Source organism: Halichoerus grypus, chromosome 2 (assembly GCF_964656455.1).
Source record: "Halichoerus grypus chromosome 2, mHalGry1.hap1.1, whole genome shotgun sequence".
In the NCBI taxonomy this organism is placed as follows: domain Eukaryota; kingdom Metazoa; phylum Chordata; class Mammalia; order Carnivora; family Phocidae; genus Halichoerus; species Halichoerus grypus.
The window spans coordinates 66,333,721-66,351,038 of NC_135713.1; the positions used below are offsets into that span (position 1 = coordinate 66,333,721).

Below are 17,318 nucleotides of genomic sequence, written 5' to 3' on the forward strand. Positions count from 1 at the left end.
AATTATATGGGCTCCAGATACCTTTTCATGTCAAATGTAAAGTCTCTGTAAGTCATGCTTTCTGGAGGATGACAGTGATTCCCACCAGTCTTGCACTTGGCTCTCATTTCCAGTTCATTCTATCAATGGGCAGTTTCCTCCCCACCTAAGTATTCCAGGCTACATAATAGTAATTCCACACATATATTTAGCACTTCAGAGTCCACAGAGCACTTCTATTTTTCCCTCTGAATCCTTCCTCCCTCCACCTCTGGCTTCCTTTCTGCTTTCTCTGCCTTTTCCTATAATATAGCAAATTACTGCTTCCTGGTGAGACTCTACCTTACAGCACAGCACAAAGATTATATGGATCACATTCAATCAACCAATTCCCTCCTTCCCCATTACGTAGCCTCTAGGGTGATGTGGGTATCTGCAGGGAAAAATAAATAATAAATGGAAAATAAGCCTCCATTATTAGATGGCATTATCTGTAAGATGGGCCTGTTTATGGCAATGACAAGGGTCTGAAATAGTATTTTTATAATCATTTTATAGTTAAAAATAAATGACTGGATGTAGAACAGATCAAATACATTATTCTGAGAAGCTATTAGAGGACTGACAGCACCCAGTATGTAGATTTCTGACATCAGAAGGACAGGAAAGAGAATTTATAATAGCTTTCTAATTTGTCTTCTTTTGATCTCTTTTCTCCCTCCAATCCATCTGTCATAATGTCATTATCAAGATATCTATAAGATACAGATTTGATTTTAAAATATAATTACCCTGATTAAAAACCTTTGCTGGATCCCCATTATCTACCAAAGCAAGTCTGAATTCCTTAGCCTGATTTATAGATTATTTTAAAAAATACGGTCCATCCTATCTTTCCAAGTCCATCGTATCTTCTGTACCAAAGACTCTATACTGCAGTCGTGTGAAATGACAAAGTAACCAACAGTCCTTGAACTTGCCAGATGCTACCACTCCTCTATGGCTTTTCTCTTCCTTTGCCTGCTTACAAAGATTACCTGTGGCTACCTCTTCATTTGCTGAACTCCTACTCAACCTTCAGAGTCCAGCTCAAATGCCCTCCTCTGTAAAAACCTCTTTGGGGACGATGTATTGTTCCCTCCTCCCTGTATCTTTAAGCCTTTAGCTCAGACAAATACAGAACTTACCATAACAAACTTTGATTTATTGTATATGGGCATTTCTTCTTTAATAGCCCATGAAATCCTGGAAGGACAAGACCTGGTGTTCACTTTTGTAATCTCAGTGCCTAACTTGGAGTCTGTTAGACATCCAATGTTCGTTTTATCAATGAATGAATCATTCACTCATAGAATGACTATTCTGTAATGCTGCAAGAAAGAACTGCTCTTACCACTATTATCAAAGCCACTGAAAGGATGCTAGTGTAAGCTCTTCCTGAACTTCCATTTTAGGGCTGCTAATTCTCAGAAAATTGCTTCAACCTACCTATCTCTTTGGAATACTAAGTTTTTGCTATTAGATAATGATTACTAAATTGCCCATCAGCTTTTTTCTTTTGGGAAATCCTTACTTTGTTTTATCATTCTTTTATCAATTCTCTTTCAATGCTTCTATCGATTGGTCAGCAGTTAGTACTCACAAATGGGCAACCCCATCTGGCATGTAGTACTAAATTTGAGGTTCTTTTTTTCCTTCATAGCCTTGGAAGTAGGAAGGCATGAAAGAAATACAGGAAGACGATAAATAAGGACCTACGAATTAGAGAAAGGGGAAATATCTATGGCACCATTAGAAGGAAAGGGTCATGGACAGGTTGTCAGCTAACAGTTCTAAGGAAAATATATAAAAATAAAACAAAACAAAACAAAACAAGAGGATGTCTATAGGGAACATGGCATAGTTCAATGGGTTTTTTCCTAGGAATGGGAATCCTACTCTTTAAGTCTGTGGTAGAGCTAGTGAGCTGTCTAATGTGATACCCATACTTAGCAAAAGTACCTTGAATTCATTTGGGGCACCAACATGTCCAGCCACAGGCCACACTGCCAGTCTGCAGTGTGGAGGCTGTGACTGAGGACTGGCCAATAAGATATAAGCGGAAGTGACATGGAGCTTTAGCAAGTCTATTTAACTGTGAAAAGGTATACTCTTTTTCCCCCCTTCCTGTCACATAGAATGCAGATGTAATGAGTGATTGCAAGCAGCCATTTTGGACTCTGAGGATGCATGCTAAAGAATGCTAGAGCCAGACAGAAAAGGTCTGGATCCTTGGCACTGAGAGCTGCAGAGCCATAGCTGGAGAAACCACCAGAATTACCTTTCTCTAGACTTCTAACATGAGAGAAATCAACTTCTATCTTGTTTAAGCCACAGTTACTTGGAGTTTTCTGAGTTTTCTCCTAATTGATAAACTACTCTTATTGCCAAGGAGTTTAAGATCCAGAGCAAGAATATTTGGCACAATTTAAAGATTTAATAGAAAGATAGGTATACTTAATTCTGTGTAATTATTGGGTTTATGGACAATTGAGCTACAAGGAAATAATATTTTAGATTCACTAGAGAAGCTAACTAGTTAAAAGCAAAATTATAAAATGTTTATGTGACTATAGAAACATGGAGAAAGATGAAGAATGCATAAGGCTATTAATACTGATTACATATACTTGGATTATTACTTCTTACAATGATCAAGTAATACTTTGAGATTTAAAACACTAAAATAAAAAATATTTTAGGGGCAGCTGGCTCAGCATGTGACTCTTGGTCTTGGGATCATGAGTTTGACCCCACATTGGGTTTAGAAATTACTTAAAAATAAAATCTTTGAAAAAACATTTTAAGCTGTAAGTAATAACTGATTAACATTTCTATGAAGAAAATTATATTGATTTTATCTATATTGCTTTTTTGAAGAGGGAATTTTATAAATCTGTTTTTAGGCCCTTGGCTACCTAGATTCTCATCTCTGACCCACTAACAACTAGATATGGAATCTTGGGAAAGTCATACTCTGGAACTCAAAATGAGGATGTTAGTAAATGAACTTTAAAGCTTCTTCTAGCACTACAATTCTGTGAATTTAATCATATATTTGCTTCAGTGGATATCTAATTGTGCCTTCTGCAGTCTGATTTCTATGAATTCAAAAGCTGTTAAAATGAGTTAGTTATGTGGTTCTCGGATGTGAGGATGTCACACAGTCCATCTCTAGAGACTGGGGGACTCTGGTGGGGAACCCCACCTGAAGCCCTTGTCTTAGTAAGGCTAGGTGAGTGCTGTCAATGAGGACTAGGGACTACCCCATTCTCACTGTTGTCCTATATGCCCCCTGAATTAATGACACACTCTCTCCTCACACACCCTCCCAAATAAAAGCAAATAAGGAAACTGACTGAGGGCTCATGGCCCTATTTCCAACCAGAAACAAAGCTGTTTCCCTGTCCTCTTTCTTGGTGACTGTCCTTCTACTCCTAACTGGGTTTAAGAGTACCTACTGCCCAAAAGACAGGTGCAGAGCACCCAGTCCTTACCCCCTGGGGCTCCCTCTTTCCCTGTTAAGAGGGGTGACCTAAAACCAACATCACTGAACCTTCATGCAGAAAAAGAGGTGGTCTGAGTATCATTTATATGTGCCTTCCTCATGGAGACTTGCATCACACTATAAGCATTTTAAAGATTTATTTATTTATTTTCATTTTTTAGAGAGAGAGAGAAGTGGAGGGAGGGGCAGAAGGAGAGGGAGGGGAAGAATCACCGACTGTGCCACCCAGGCATCCCCCACATTGTAAGCATTTTAAATAGAGATATTAAGAGTGAAAAAATTAGATCACCAAATAAAAATAGATTTCAAATAACAGTAAAAGTAAACATCAGTATTAAAGAGCATACCGCAGTACCCTGGGGTTCCACACACTGTCTTCATGAGTACTTGATGTTCCACAATTTTAGAGAGTCCAAAATCAGCTAACAACATAAGAGAAAAATTTAATGAAACAAGTCTTTTCTCAGCTTTCATAAGATGACAGAATACTTCTGTTATTCAAAATAAAATGGACTCATTTGTTTTTGTATCTGATGATTGGATAAAGAAGGGGACCAGTCACCTGGGAGAAGAAACTGAAAAATAATAACAGTAATTCGAACCTTGCTTTAAATTGGAGAAAAATATGACTCCCAAATACATTTTATGCTCTTCTCTATAATTCCCAGCTTCTAGCAAATAAGCTATTTGTTCTTGAAGTAACAGCAGTAGATATATTTTGTCTAATGTTAACTCTGAGATTTATGAAACAGTAGCTCTAAAGTACAATATAGAATTAGTGATATAGAATTAGCATTCCAGGGGAGAAATCAAAATAAAAAAATTAGGCTTTTGTGAATGTCAAAGACATGAACAGAAATATCAAAAGGTTCATTCTGCTTCAAAATAACGTCATTCCTTAGTGTATCTGATGGATAAGGATTTACTCTCATATAAGGAATATAACACTTTTTTTTTTTTGCAAAAATCCTCTTTATTTATTCCTCAGAATATTACTTAGGTAAAACATTACCCAAAGTTGCTACCATTATGGTCTATTTGCTGGGCTACTTCTCTCTCACTCAGAAAACATCAGGAAACCATTCAAGGCCATTCTTCAAGAGAGGCAGGTGCAGAATTGATGCCATTTTAGACTTCAAAGATAAACCCACATTTCCACGGAGGTGCTGATCCTTATCAGGGAAAGCAGCAGGAAGTCCTTTAGAAAGAAAGCCTCTCCTGTCTAAATTAGTATCTATCCATCCATTTAAAGAAATTTCTTTAGGGATAAAATCTTTGAAAGTGATGTCAAAGGAAATGGAAGTCTCCCTGCTGTTCACTGCCTATCAGGAGTGATTACAAGAACAAGCCGGCTGCCTAGCAGGACTTCGGTATTTTTTCTTTGGGTTCTTGCATTCATAAAGCACATTATGTTGTCTGGGCTCTTCCATGATATGTATAACTTAATTTTCAAAGGTGTTAACACTGCTAATGCAGTGAACTTATCAGATTAACATTATACAGGTCAGCACCAAAAGAACAATGTCCTTCAGAGGATTTAACACAGATTCTGCGAAGGAGAATTCCTATAAAATAAGTTCTGTTATTATTACTTGCAAATGAAAAGACAGGGAAAGTAACATTTAATATGCTTTTTTTCTAAAATGCTGTTTAAAGAACTCTTTGAGTAGACTGGAATTTCACAAAGTTCATCTTTGTGGTTCTTCAACATGCTTACTGGGAGAAAAAACAAGGTTCCCAGAGTCAAGGAAGACTTTGGAAAAGCCTCACAAATACTAATTTAGATGTCAGTTTACACATTAGCGTTTTTAGAGTTCTGAGAAGTCCTGCAGAAATAAAAAATCTTGTTTAAGTTGGCATTTCCTAATTTATTTGACCAACTTAGCACTTCCACAAACCACTCCCACCTACCCCCCCGCAAAGGGAATTAGAGTATTTACTCTTGTTTGCTCAGCTGAGGAACCAGTGTTCTGTGGAGTGCACTCTTGAGAAATATGGATCTTAATTTATCTCTGTTCATATAAACAAATGACTCAGATCCTAAATTCGCTGATAGGTACTAAGCATTTTGTGTCAAAGTCCTTGAATATCTAAAATTAAGCTCCAACTAATTTATGGAATAAAAAGTAACAAAAAAAGAAGTGTTATGTTATCTGTGATTTTCTTCTATATAAACTTATCTACAAAATACACCATCACCTTCTGAAGTCCCTGTCATTTCTAAGAGCTATGTTTCCTTTGTGTCCAGAACTGGAGCACCAACTCCTAGGCACTGCTTCCAGATCAATATATCAGGAAAAAACTCAGACTTCCAAAACAATGCATTATTCCTTTACAGACACGAAATACCCAAGGAAATTAAATGGAGGCAAAACTGGATGGAACAATATTTTAAAATTCTATGGAATAAATTTCTTCTGCTCTGGGAAAGGGGTCGTAAGACTTCAGGAAATGTCCTCACCGATTTTGAGTGGTGCATCTGGGGCTGGAGTTGCATAGAGAAGATTCTCTGGTTTGAGATCACGATGGACAATCCCATTTTCATGTAGGTACTAAATAGGGAACATAATGGAGTAACATTCCAGTAACCGTATTTATGGTTCCAACATTTATGTTTAATCTTTTCAGAATTAGAATAATCTTTACTATGTTATGTGATTCGACAACACACATATATGATTTAAAAATAAACACAATAGGAAAATAAGTTTATACCACACATAATTCAAGAACAGCTTATATACAGTTACCTAAAAGTGAAATGCAGTTTAAAGCGTATAAAACCAATGTCCAGAAATAAAATATTTACTCCTCAGAGAAAAATAGTTGTGGTTCTCTTTATGCATATTACCATATAAGTTCAAATCTGCTAACTATCATTATAATAAAGTCAAGTGTATTCTGTGTATTGAAATTTGTCTGGTTTATTATCTGAATAAAGCATAATTATATGTATCATTTTAGAAGCTCACAACCATTGCAAAGACTTAATAATTATTGTTTGAACAGGTATTTAGATGTGAGTAATTATTATAGAGGACTATCCTTAATATGATAAATATTGTTTAAAGATGCTAAATGCTCTCATAGGCTCTTCTGAGGATTAGTAAATCCAACTATCAATATAGAGTGGCATATTTGAGATGATCTTAAAGATCACTCCTAGCAACTCTACTCATTTTATTTTATTTTAAATTATCTTTTAAATTATGTGTTATCACACGTGTAACATACTCTCACTGTGAATGTGGAAGTCTTACCTGATCCTGCTTCCCCTAGTCTCAGATCCCTCTCCAAAAGTAATCACTCATCACTTTGAAATGGTTTGAATGTTTTTCTATGAATTCACAAACATGAATATACGTATGCAAGGAAATACTCCTGATTTTTTCATTTTCTTACATAAATGTATGATTAATATTAATTTTTACATTGTTTTTTCATTTAACAATGTCTTTGAAACCTTTCCCACAAATCATTACAGCTTATTCTATTTTACACTTGTGTCCATTTTGTTGAATGCATCATAATTTATTTTGCTAGTCCCTTTTTGACGGACATTCAGGTTTTTAAAAATTACTAATAATGCAGTAATAAGCCTTCTAGCACTTGGATATTTGGGTGGTTTTGCTTGTGTTTCTCTAGGACAGAGAGCTGGAAGCACATCTGGTGGGGTCAAAAGGTAGATTGAAAATTTTTAAACTCCATCAACATTTACTCACACAAACAGTGTGTTTATTATGTTTTCCCAACACCTTTTTTTTTTTTAAAGCTTTTATTTATTTATTTGAGAGAGAGAGAATGAGAGAGAGCACATGAGAGGGGGGAGGGTCAGAGGGAGAAGCAGACTCCCTGACGAGCAGGGAGCCCAATGCGGGACTCGATCCAGGGACTCCAGGATCATGACCTGAGCTGAAGGCAGTCACTTAACCAACTGAGCCAGCCAGGCGCCCTGTTTTCCCAACATCTTTACCATATCTGTACTTTTAACTTCTGCTGAGCTGCAGTGCAAACATTGTATCTTAGGTTTGGTTTAATTTGTCTTTCCCTGTTTACTGGTGTAGTATCTGCTTTTTGGTTTTCCTCTTCTGTGAACTGCCCATTTATATCCTTTGCCCATTTTTCTGTTGGGTTAAGAGAAAAAATTGCCAGGGTACTTCAGTTCTTCTCCTTTCCTATATCCTAGGGGAAGGGAGGGAATCTCTTCTTTCTCTGCAAGCCAAGTAAGAGAAGGTGGACAGCTTCAAGGTTACAATTTGTGGTGCTTGACATGTCTTACTTAGTGATTTGGGGAAACAGGAACTGATACCCAGCTCACTCGTGAAAACAAGAGGTGGTTAGAACAGGGGAGTAAGAAGAGGGGGCTTCAGTGAGATTCAGCTGCCCTCAAAGAAGAACTGAACAAGGGTGCTCATTTCTCACAGGTTCAATGTGGGCTGTGCAGAAGGGAACCACACATGAGTCTCCCCTGAAGAATGTTTCATGCTGGGGTGATGCCATCTCATCTCAACACTGCAGGAAGCAGAACATGAGGGAGGTGGCATAGGCGGTTGAGGAACCACTGACTCCTCAGAGAGGTACTACCTGAAGTGAGAGAACTGCCCTGCAGTGGGTCTCTGTAGAGCCATCAGTGGTGTCCCACAGGGAAAGAACATCGGCATTGTCACCAGACACACCCAGAGACCACAGATGCCAGACCATAACTGCACCAGTCTGGGAAGACCTTTGCTAACCCTCCACCTCCTCTCCCTCTCCTCACTGTCGCCCTCACAACAACCCTAGAAGGAGCACGATTGGTTGGTGGATAAAGAGAAAGAGAAGAAAATAACAAGTATTCCTATCCCCTCTATTTACAAATTACAGATCTCTAAGGTCCATGTTGGGGAAAGGAGGGAGTTTAAAGTTGAATGAGTCTAAAATCTTGGTCTTTTCCTTTTCCAAGAGTGACTGGAGAAGCTACAGGAATGGCTTGAAATTTTATTCATGAAGGAGAGGAAATTCATAGGGTTGATTCGCCAGGACAACCGCGAGACAAAAGAAAGTTGCTTTTGTTCATGTCTTACCAGGTCGAGCTCACTCCTTAATGCCCTACACACTTACTGTATTCCAAACACTATTCTAAACACTTTGTACCTATCAACTTGTTTAATCTTCGTAGCAGCTCTGTGAGGTAAATCATATTGATGCTTGTTCCGCAAATGAGAAAGCTGAAGCATAAAGAGGCCAGAGATGTGTGCAATGTCACAACTAGACGCCTGGAATTGGGATTCAGATGCAGGCATGTGGTAGTGGAGTCACAGCCTTGCCCACTACATGACTCCCAAGCAGATGCTTGATTGTGTAGGGTGGGCATGAGAGGAGAACCACGGCAAAGGAGAGGAGGGGAGAATGATGAAGGAGCGGGAAGGCCATGGGAAGGGGAGGATCGGTGGGAAGGCAGAGAGCCATGCTCAGCCTTAGTGAAAACCCACCAGACCCCTGAGGACGAAGATGCTATATCTTGCATAAGCTGAGTTTGAAGGCAAAAATGCGTTTCTCATATAGTTGCTTTGGAACATACCTAAGAATTACAGTTTGGGATCAATGGAAAATATTGATCTCCCCCACTCCCAATTTAACCCAATTAAGAAGCTCCATTGCTTTGGGAAGAAAATGACACCGAAAATAGCAACACAATAACAACAAATGAGATAAACTTACAAGCATTGGTTTAGCAAAGTACTAATTACATAAAGACGCTCATTAAATATTGTTCTGGCTTTCTTGAACAGAAATGGTACAAAACTACCAAAAATGGTAGTTTTGTGTTCTAAGTCCAAATTAAAACAAAACAAAACAAAACGACACCATTTGGCACTCCATAGAGGAGAGCTAAACCAGATAACAAGAAAAATTTTAGAAAAAATAATACATTTAAGAGCTAGCACTAACAGAGGAACAAATTTAAAAACAAAATAAAGCAATGAAATACTGAAGGTCATGGGCTTTTAAAAATACAGGCAGGAATCATTTGCTATAAATTACTTGGTGTAGAAAGATTATGAAAACTCGAGATATAATCATGTACACATGTGGTAGGAGGCATTTAAATGTATTGACTGACAAAATGGCAGGGGTCAGTATTTTATTTTTGCTTAGTTCCACTGATTGCCTTTAACCACTAATTAGTATTTTTAACTTTTACATTATCTCAAGGCAAGAAGCCAAGCAAAAAGGAAAACGTGGAATATGATCTTTTGTCTTCCCCCAAAAAGATACAATTGTTAGAAGCAGCCACACTTTGAGAGCACCAGTTCTCAAACTTCCTGGTCTCAGGACCCCTTTATAGTAAAAAAAAAAAAATATTGAAAACCTCCAAGAGTTTTTGCTTATATGAGTTACATCTAACATTAGTTACTATGATAGTAGTTAAAAACGAGAAATAAAAAAATTACTAATTTATTAAAAAAAAATAAACTCGTGACATATTGACATAAACATTTTCTAATAAAAATATATTTTCTAAAACAAAAAAATTAATGAGTGCTGTGTTATTGTTTTAAAGTTTTTCAAATCTCTTTAATTTCTGGTTTAATAGAAGACAACTGGATTCTCCCATCTGCTTCTGCACAGTCTACTGTAAAATCACAGGATGCACACTGTACTTGAAACACCTTCATAGTATGACAAAATAGTTCTGACCTCACAGACCCTCTAAAAGGGGGTCCTAGGGACCCTCCAGGAATCCTTAGACTATACTTTGAAAACTTCTGTCTTAGAGCATCTGAAGACATAAAAAGGGCAGTTTAAGAGCTGAATAATACGCACACTGACCTTTATTTTCAAAGTGGGTTTTAAATGAAATATACACCTCTAATGTCATCAAGCACTGATCTTATCCGACCACATCAAGATCACTATACACGAAGTGAAGAAAAGGAAATCAGGAAAAATGCCCCTCAAAATTGTGTACTCATGGGAAATTGTGCAAAGACATATCATATCAGTGATACAGAACTGATTAAGAAATATCCAATTATGGAGAAAGAGACCCTATCAAGATATTCTTGATCTTAGCTACAGTTTATTTAAGTCATGGGGATTCGATACAAATAGACAAAAGGATAGCAGAAATTGAGAAATGAGATAATTGCATATTCTAGAATAAACCAAGTGTTGAAAGTAATCATAATTAAAGTAAACAAAGGCAAGCAATAACATTAAAAACTAAATGCCACTTCGGAAGACCTCTAAAACCTAACAGTTTAATGGAGAAAGAAATAATAAATCTGACAACAACTGTAGCATCTAACTACTGAATCTTGAAAAATCATAACCTTTAATAAAGAAATTGGAAGAGCAAATAACCAGGTGTATACGAATTTAATTAAAACTTTAAGGAATAAAAAGAAGAAAAAGGAGGTGGAAAAGAAGGAGGCAGAGAAGCACAATTAATTTACTGCTCAGTTTTTTAAAAGTATATTATCTTTTTAGAAAAAATCATAAAGAAATAAGTCAGTATGAGAAAGACAAATACCATATGATTTCACTCATATGTGGAATTTAAGACACAAAACAGATGAGCATAGGGGAAGGGAAGGAAAAATAAAATAAGATGAAAATAGAGAGGGACGCTAACCATAAGAGACTCCTAGTGATAGAGAACAAACTGAGGGTTGTTGGAGGGGAGGTGTGTGGGGGGATGGAGTAAGTGGGTGATGGGCATTAAGGAGGGCACTTGATAATGAGCACTGGGTGTTGTATTCAACTGCTGAATCACTGATACAGTACATGTTAATTAAATTGAATTGAAGTAAAAAAATTAAAAAAAGAAAAAAGGAGAAAGCATAAAATGACAAATATTTTATCTGCAGAGTCATCAAGGTAGGTAACAGTACATTTTTAAGGATTTTATAATGATGCATTTAATGCACTGGTGCCAAGGGCATATCTTTGCAAAGTTGTTTCAAATATTATGCCCTTGGTTTTGGTCAAGGGTTGACAGAAGAAATAAGCATAATAAGGTTTTTGTGGCATTATTTTTGAAACAATTATTAAAGAACAACAGCATGAGAGGCGCTGTGGGGCAATACCCCCCAAGTATGCCATATATTAGCTGTGCGACCTGAAAACAACGTCTCCCTGCAACTCCCAGTTTCCCCATCAGTAGCACCCACTTCAAAGGTTGTACTGAGAATCAGAGGTGAGGCATGGAGGCACTCAGCACGGAGTGGATATTCTGTTCTATAAATGGTAGCTGTCGGGACTCTATCGCTGTTGTTCCATGTCTCTTATACGATAAATTACAATTAGAAATCCTTTGAGACTTGGAAAACTTGCTCTTTCCTGAAGTATCAGAGGACACTCTGATCAGAAAATATTTGCTTTTTATTTCATCACATTTTCCTCTTCTGTTTTGGTGGCCAAAAACTCAATGTACAAGCGGTTTCAATTATAACTAGCTAGCCTGGTTTGGACATACTTACTTCTCCCTCTCTCTGCTTTTTAAAAAATTCCTTTTTCCACTTTAATAGCTTTATTTTGTATGTGTTCTTCACTTAATTTGCCACAACTCCTTTTCCCAAGAAGATGCATTATAAATTATAGAGTAATAGAATGTATTATATATTAGTCTTCTTCACCCTGGAAATAAATCTAAGGGAAATAGAAACGGAAATTATTATATTTGTGTTCAGAGTTTCCAAGAACATTTAGAAGATATAAAAGGAACAAAGTATGTGGCGATTAGGATTTGAAACATTCTTACTCTATCTTTTCTCCATTAGAAGACAAAGAATTACTATGATAAATAGTATTTGTCACTGATAAAGAGTTGCATTTCAAAGCCTGTTGTTTTGCTTATGCTCCATTCTCCTTCTCAGCCTCTTCTTCAAGAGCCATCCTGAGGTGCTGCTGCGGGATCCTATTTCACTATTTCACTATTTCCTCCCTCCCTACTCAGAGGCACTCACTCCTGCCTTTTCTCACCACTTCTCTCTTGCTATTCCCTCTTTCTTCACTTTCATCATATACATGATGCTCTAGACCGGGTAGTATCACCATCAAAAAGAAACAAGGAAAAGAAAACAATCATCACCTCCATGGTCTCTCGAATGCACACATCCCTGTCCTGCTCTCTCGCTGCTCTCAGCTATTTGCTACTCTCCTAGGTCTCCTCTCACAGCTTCCATTTTCTTCCCTCTCCTTTTTTTCAACACACTAGAATTTTATTTTGGACCTCATCAAACCCAACACACACTTTCTGCCTCTTTATTTGACGTTTGGCCTCTGAGCACATGGTCTTGTCTCTCAGTTGGACTCCCATCTTCTGAGGCTCTTGCCACACTGGCTGCCTGGTGCTCACTCTTTGCTATCCCCTCAGCCTCCCCTGCCCCCCCCCCCCGCCCCCGTCTCTGACTTGCTCAGCACCTTCTGCTTTTCCTTGGTTTCCAGAGTGAGCTCACTGAAAGCCACAAATAAAGTACCACTTATCCAATGTGTCCCAAATCTCTATTGCCTTCCCAACCACTCTGTGGCTCTGACTCCATAGAACTTTCTACTCTCCATTCCATTTGAATGTCTCACATGTGTTTCAAGCTCAACATTTCCAAAACCAAACATTATTTACCCTAAATCTACTCCTGTACCTATATTTCCAAACGCAACAAATGACATCATCCATTTGGCCATGCCAGAAACCTGGGTTTACCCAACTCCTCCATCTCCTTTACCAACACATTCAATCCATGAGCTGTGACCTTGGGTAGCCCTCCCTCCTTAGTGCCTCATGCATCTCTCTGTCCCTTGTTCTCACTTAACTGCTCTTACCTTACTAACATGTTTCCCTCTCAATTACTCTGATGACTAGCTTAATTACCAGCCTCCCAACTTCCAGGGTTGTTCCCCTGCAGCCCATGTGCCACAGTGGCATGAGAATAATTTTTTAAAAGCGCAAATTTGGTCACATCATGCCGCTGCTTACAATCTTCAACATCTTTCCATTGCTTTGGTCATGCAGGGCAACAACAATGTTGTATTTGATTTTGTATCCCTTGAGCAGAGGTCACAAACTCTCTAGAGGCCAGGAAGATACCCTGAAAGAATGAAGGAAGTTGACAGAGTGTAAAATAAAAGGAAGACATCGGGAAGTCCCAGGGACTGCCTCTGTCCCTGGAAAGCATGGCCCCTTAAGAGGCAAAGGAGACTCAGATTCAGCCAACTGCTGTCAGGCAGGAATGCAGGCCCTATGTTCCTAGCTCTTCTGATTTTTCAAGGCAAGACAGAAATTCAGATTTTCTGATGTAAAATATTACAAATTTTAAATGTTGGCACTGAAGTTGAAAAATTTAAAAGCCTGAACAGGGTACAAACAAAACACCCTGCAGTGTGTGATTCCTGCTTTGGAATTTAAAACAGGCCTTGGAACTCAGTAGATGCTCAACATACATTTGTGAAGTATATCAATAAATACACAAATTTTTTTCTGACTCTGCTTCTTAAATGAGATCTTTACTAAGACTGTGCTGGTAGCCTTCTCTTTTGCTATGAACTCTCTCTGAGCCTGTACGTCTATTCCCTTCCTTCCAGCTACTTCTTATAGCCCCCCAAAAGTACACATGTGTATAAGCAAATTGTGCAGTAGGGTTATAATTAATTTTAATTTTTTCTTCTATGAAATTTAACTATAAAAATCATATATTATTTAGATAATGGATTTTTAAAAACATAAATTTTATATAAGTGGCAGGCATTTCATGTTGGCTTATTCTGAATACCATGCATCTGCTATGAATGATGTGCTCTGAAGATGAATATGTACATTGAGTTGGTAACTACATCTGGTCTCAAATGAACTAAAGACACGATGCCACTATATTGCTAGCAGTTTAAGACTGTAAAGACTATTCCATGATAGTATCCTAAAAGGATGTTCTAGTTCAAACTGTTGTTTTCTTAAGCTCCAGGTCCATATGTCCACCTGCCCAGGTCTCACTTCCAGCTGGCTGTCTCACGGATACCTTAAGTTCAACATGTCTAAAACTGAACTCTTGACCTTCTTCCAGCCCTGTTCTCTCCATTCTTCCCACCTCAAAATGTAGTGCCTCAGTGAACTCAAGTGTTGAAGTCAGAAACTGTTTCTCTCTTCTCCTCCAGTGCCTCCATCCTAGTCACAGCAGAGTGCTGTGAATTCCAATTCCAAAATGTCTCCAGAATCGCCCTGCTTCTCTCCATGGCACTGCCATGATCTTAGCTAGACCACCTTAACTCTCTTTGATTTCCGACATGGGCCCACCTGCAATCTATTGTCCACACAGCAACATAAGAGAACAGGCCATTTCTTCTCCTTGGGAAGCTCTTCAATGGTTTCCTATTACTTTATCCTAGCTTTCGAGGTGTTGGTCGTCTGAGTCCTGACTTCCCCTCCAGCCTCATATTCTGCTCCTTTCCCCTCTCTTACTCTGTTCTACCCATACTGACTTTCATTCAGTTCCTCCCAAGCCCAAATTTTTTTCCCACCTCAGCATCCTTTTCTGGCTACCCCTCTTCCTGGAATGCTTTTTTACCTTTTTTTTTTTTTAACCTGGCCAGTCGTCCTCATCCTCAGGACTCAACTTATAATGTCAGTTCCTCAGGGAGGGTGTATCCGTCCTTCCAAACTAACATACGTGCCCACCCTTATATGCTCTCATGGATGCCTCCTATTTTTCTTTACAGCATGTCCGTTTCTTTGCAAGCTTTATGTTTAGGACGTCTCCCTCAGACTAAAAATCCGTGAAGACAAGGAAGTTTTTATCTGGTTCTTCAGATATCTAGTTTCTTGCACAGTGCCTGGCACTAAGTACGTACTCAAAAAATACTTCTGAACGATCATCAAATAACTCAGTTTTCCTATAGTCATGTATGTTGTTCTACTTTTGAGTCATTAACTTATAGATATTCAAAGAATGGTGGTAATCTGCAAATGATATTCATTTGCAATTATTAATCTGTAGTAGAAGTTCAAATTTTCGTGCTTAAATTGTAGCAATATATTTCCATAGCAACATCATTGTGATAAATTTAACTGAAATAAGGCTCAGCATCTGTGTGCTTATGAAACATACTATACTTATTGGATAATAATACTTACCCACTTCAAAGGTGCTTTGAGATTTACAGCATCACTCTAAGAAAAGCCAAAACCCAGTAAGAACATTTTAACTCTAAGATCAGGCAAAAGGATTTCATCCTCATAATGACATCTTGAATAATTATATAGTTTTTATTCTTCTGTAGTAGAGTTGATAGTTATGGCTGAATTAATTTCTTCACATCCTTTGAAGTTGATCTGAATATCCAACACAACATATGCCTCAGGGGAGTTTGGGCAAAGAGAGTCGAAAATTCATCTGTTAGTTTTCTCTTCAGTTTCCTTCATGTCTCAAACATTCATAAATTGTACTTGCCAGTGTAAGAAAATGGAACTGAGTAGTAATTTGGCCAGCTATAGAGACATGTGAATGAACAGTGGGCAAGCCAAAGTCCTCTGTTTGTAAATGAAGGCACCATGCTGGACCCCCCAGTGGTGCACTTGAAAAGCACCCAGCCTGCTGCTGTCCCTGAATAAGGTTCCCATGGAAGCATCTTTGCTTTAGATTTGGGGTGTGGCTTAGAAGTGTCTACATAAAGCAAAGCTGGGAATTTTGGAGTAGCAATGGAGTAGCTGGAGTAACGATGTCAAGGGGAAAGGGAGCAGGATGCTAACAGGGAGGATAATTAGGAATGCCACTGGGTAGGAAAACCTGGGGTGTCAGGTTAGAGCACTTGATAGGCAAAGCGGTCATGAAAAACAGACTCTAGATCTTGTTTCTGATTTTGGTATGAGTCTCCTGGTGTGCAAAGTCAGAGTGAGGTAATAGGGATACTTTCAATAGGCTAGAAATTCATTTTCCTATCTATACATAAATGTGCATGTTATAAAAGTCTACTAAGTACATATTCGTAAGAAGGGTCTATATAGTTCCAGTGGGAAGTATAATTTTATCTACACTATTTTGCTGAGATTCAACTCAAAATCTAAAACATTCACTCAAGACTTAAATGAAGCACTTATTATTTCTTTCAAGAACAATTATTAAGTAAATGACTATCATTTTAAATTATGCAAAAATATCAATGGAAAAAGTGATGTGTTCTGATTTAAATAGACAAGTCTCATGCTAAGAGAATACAAAAAAGAAAACTGAAGTAATGTACATGTAATCAACAACGAAATCAATATATAAAATGTTTTTGTATATAAGATCGAAGAACTTGCATGTTGTGGGACAACTTTCTGAGGGGCTGTTGAGAATGTTTAGAGAGGGTAGGCATGTGATAATTTCATTCTCTTATTTCCAATGTATGTGGTCAGATTTCAGGAAAGATGAGATTTTAGGAATGGAGGCTATGAAAAGTCTTGACCAATTAAATGGAGGTTGTATTCAAGAGATAATACATCACTTGGAAAATGGTCCAAAAATCATCTGCAGTTACAGATAAAGAAGCAGCAAACACATTTCTGTAATGAGAAAGAAGAGAGCAGGTTGGAGCACAAAAGAAACAACAGGAGCTCCTGAAACTGCATGCTCTTGTCAAGAGATGATAAGAGATGCTAAGAGTCCACAGAGAAGCTGAATGAGCAGGATTGAGGATAAATGCAGAAAGTACTCTATGCTCATGCAAAGGGATGAACTTCCTCACAAGGAAGAGGAAGCTGGAAATATTATTATAAGAGATGACTGTACTTCAGGTTACCATAAATGCTTTATACATTAACAAGTCAAGAGTAGAT

At 37.9% G+C, this 17,318-nt stretch overlaps 1 protein-coding gene across 1 annotated transcript in view; it reads right to left on the reverse strand.

Moving 5' to 3' along the window:
* Positions 1-17,318, reverse strand: part of CAMK4 (calcium/calmodulin dependent protein kinase IV) — a 208,405-nt gene that overhangs the window by 25,672 nt on the left and 165,415 nt on the right. Inside the window, exons 6-7 of the mRNA XM_036065756.2 lie at positions 5,988-6,078; positions 3,874-3,948 (exon numbers count right to left, since the gene is read on the reverse strand). Of these exons, the coding sequence (XP_035921649.1) occupies positions 3,874-3,948; positions 5,988-6,078 (166 nt within the window). The remainder of the gene's footprint in view (positions 1-3,873; positions 3,949-5,987; positions 6,079-17,318) is intronic.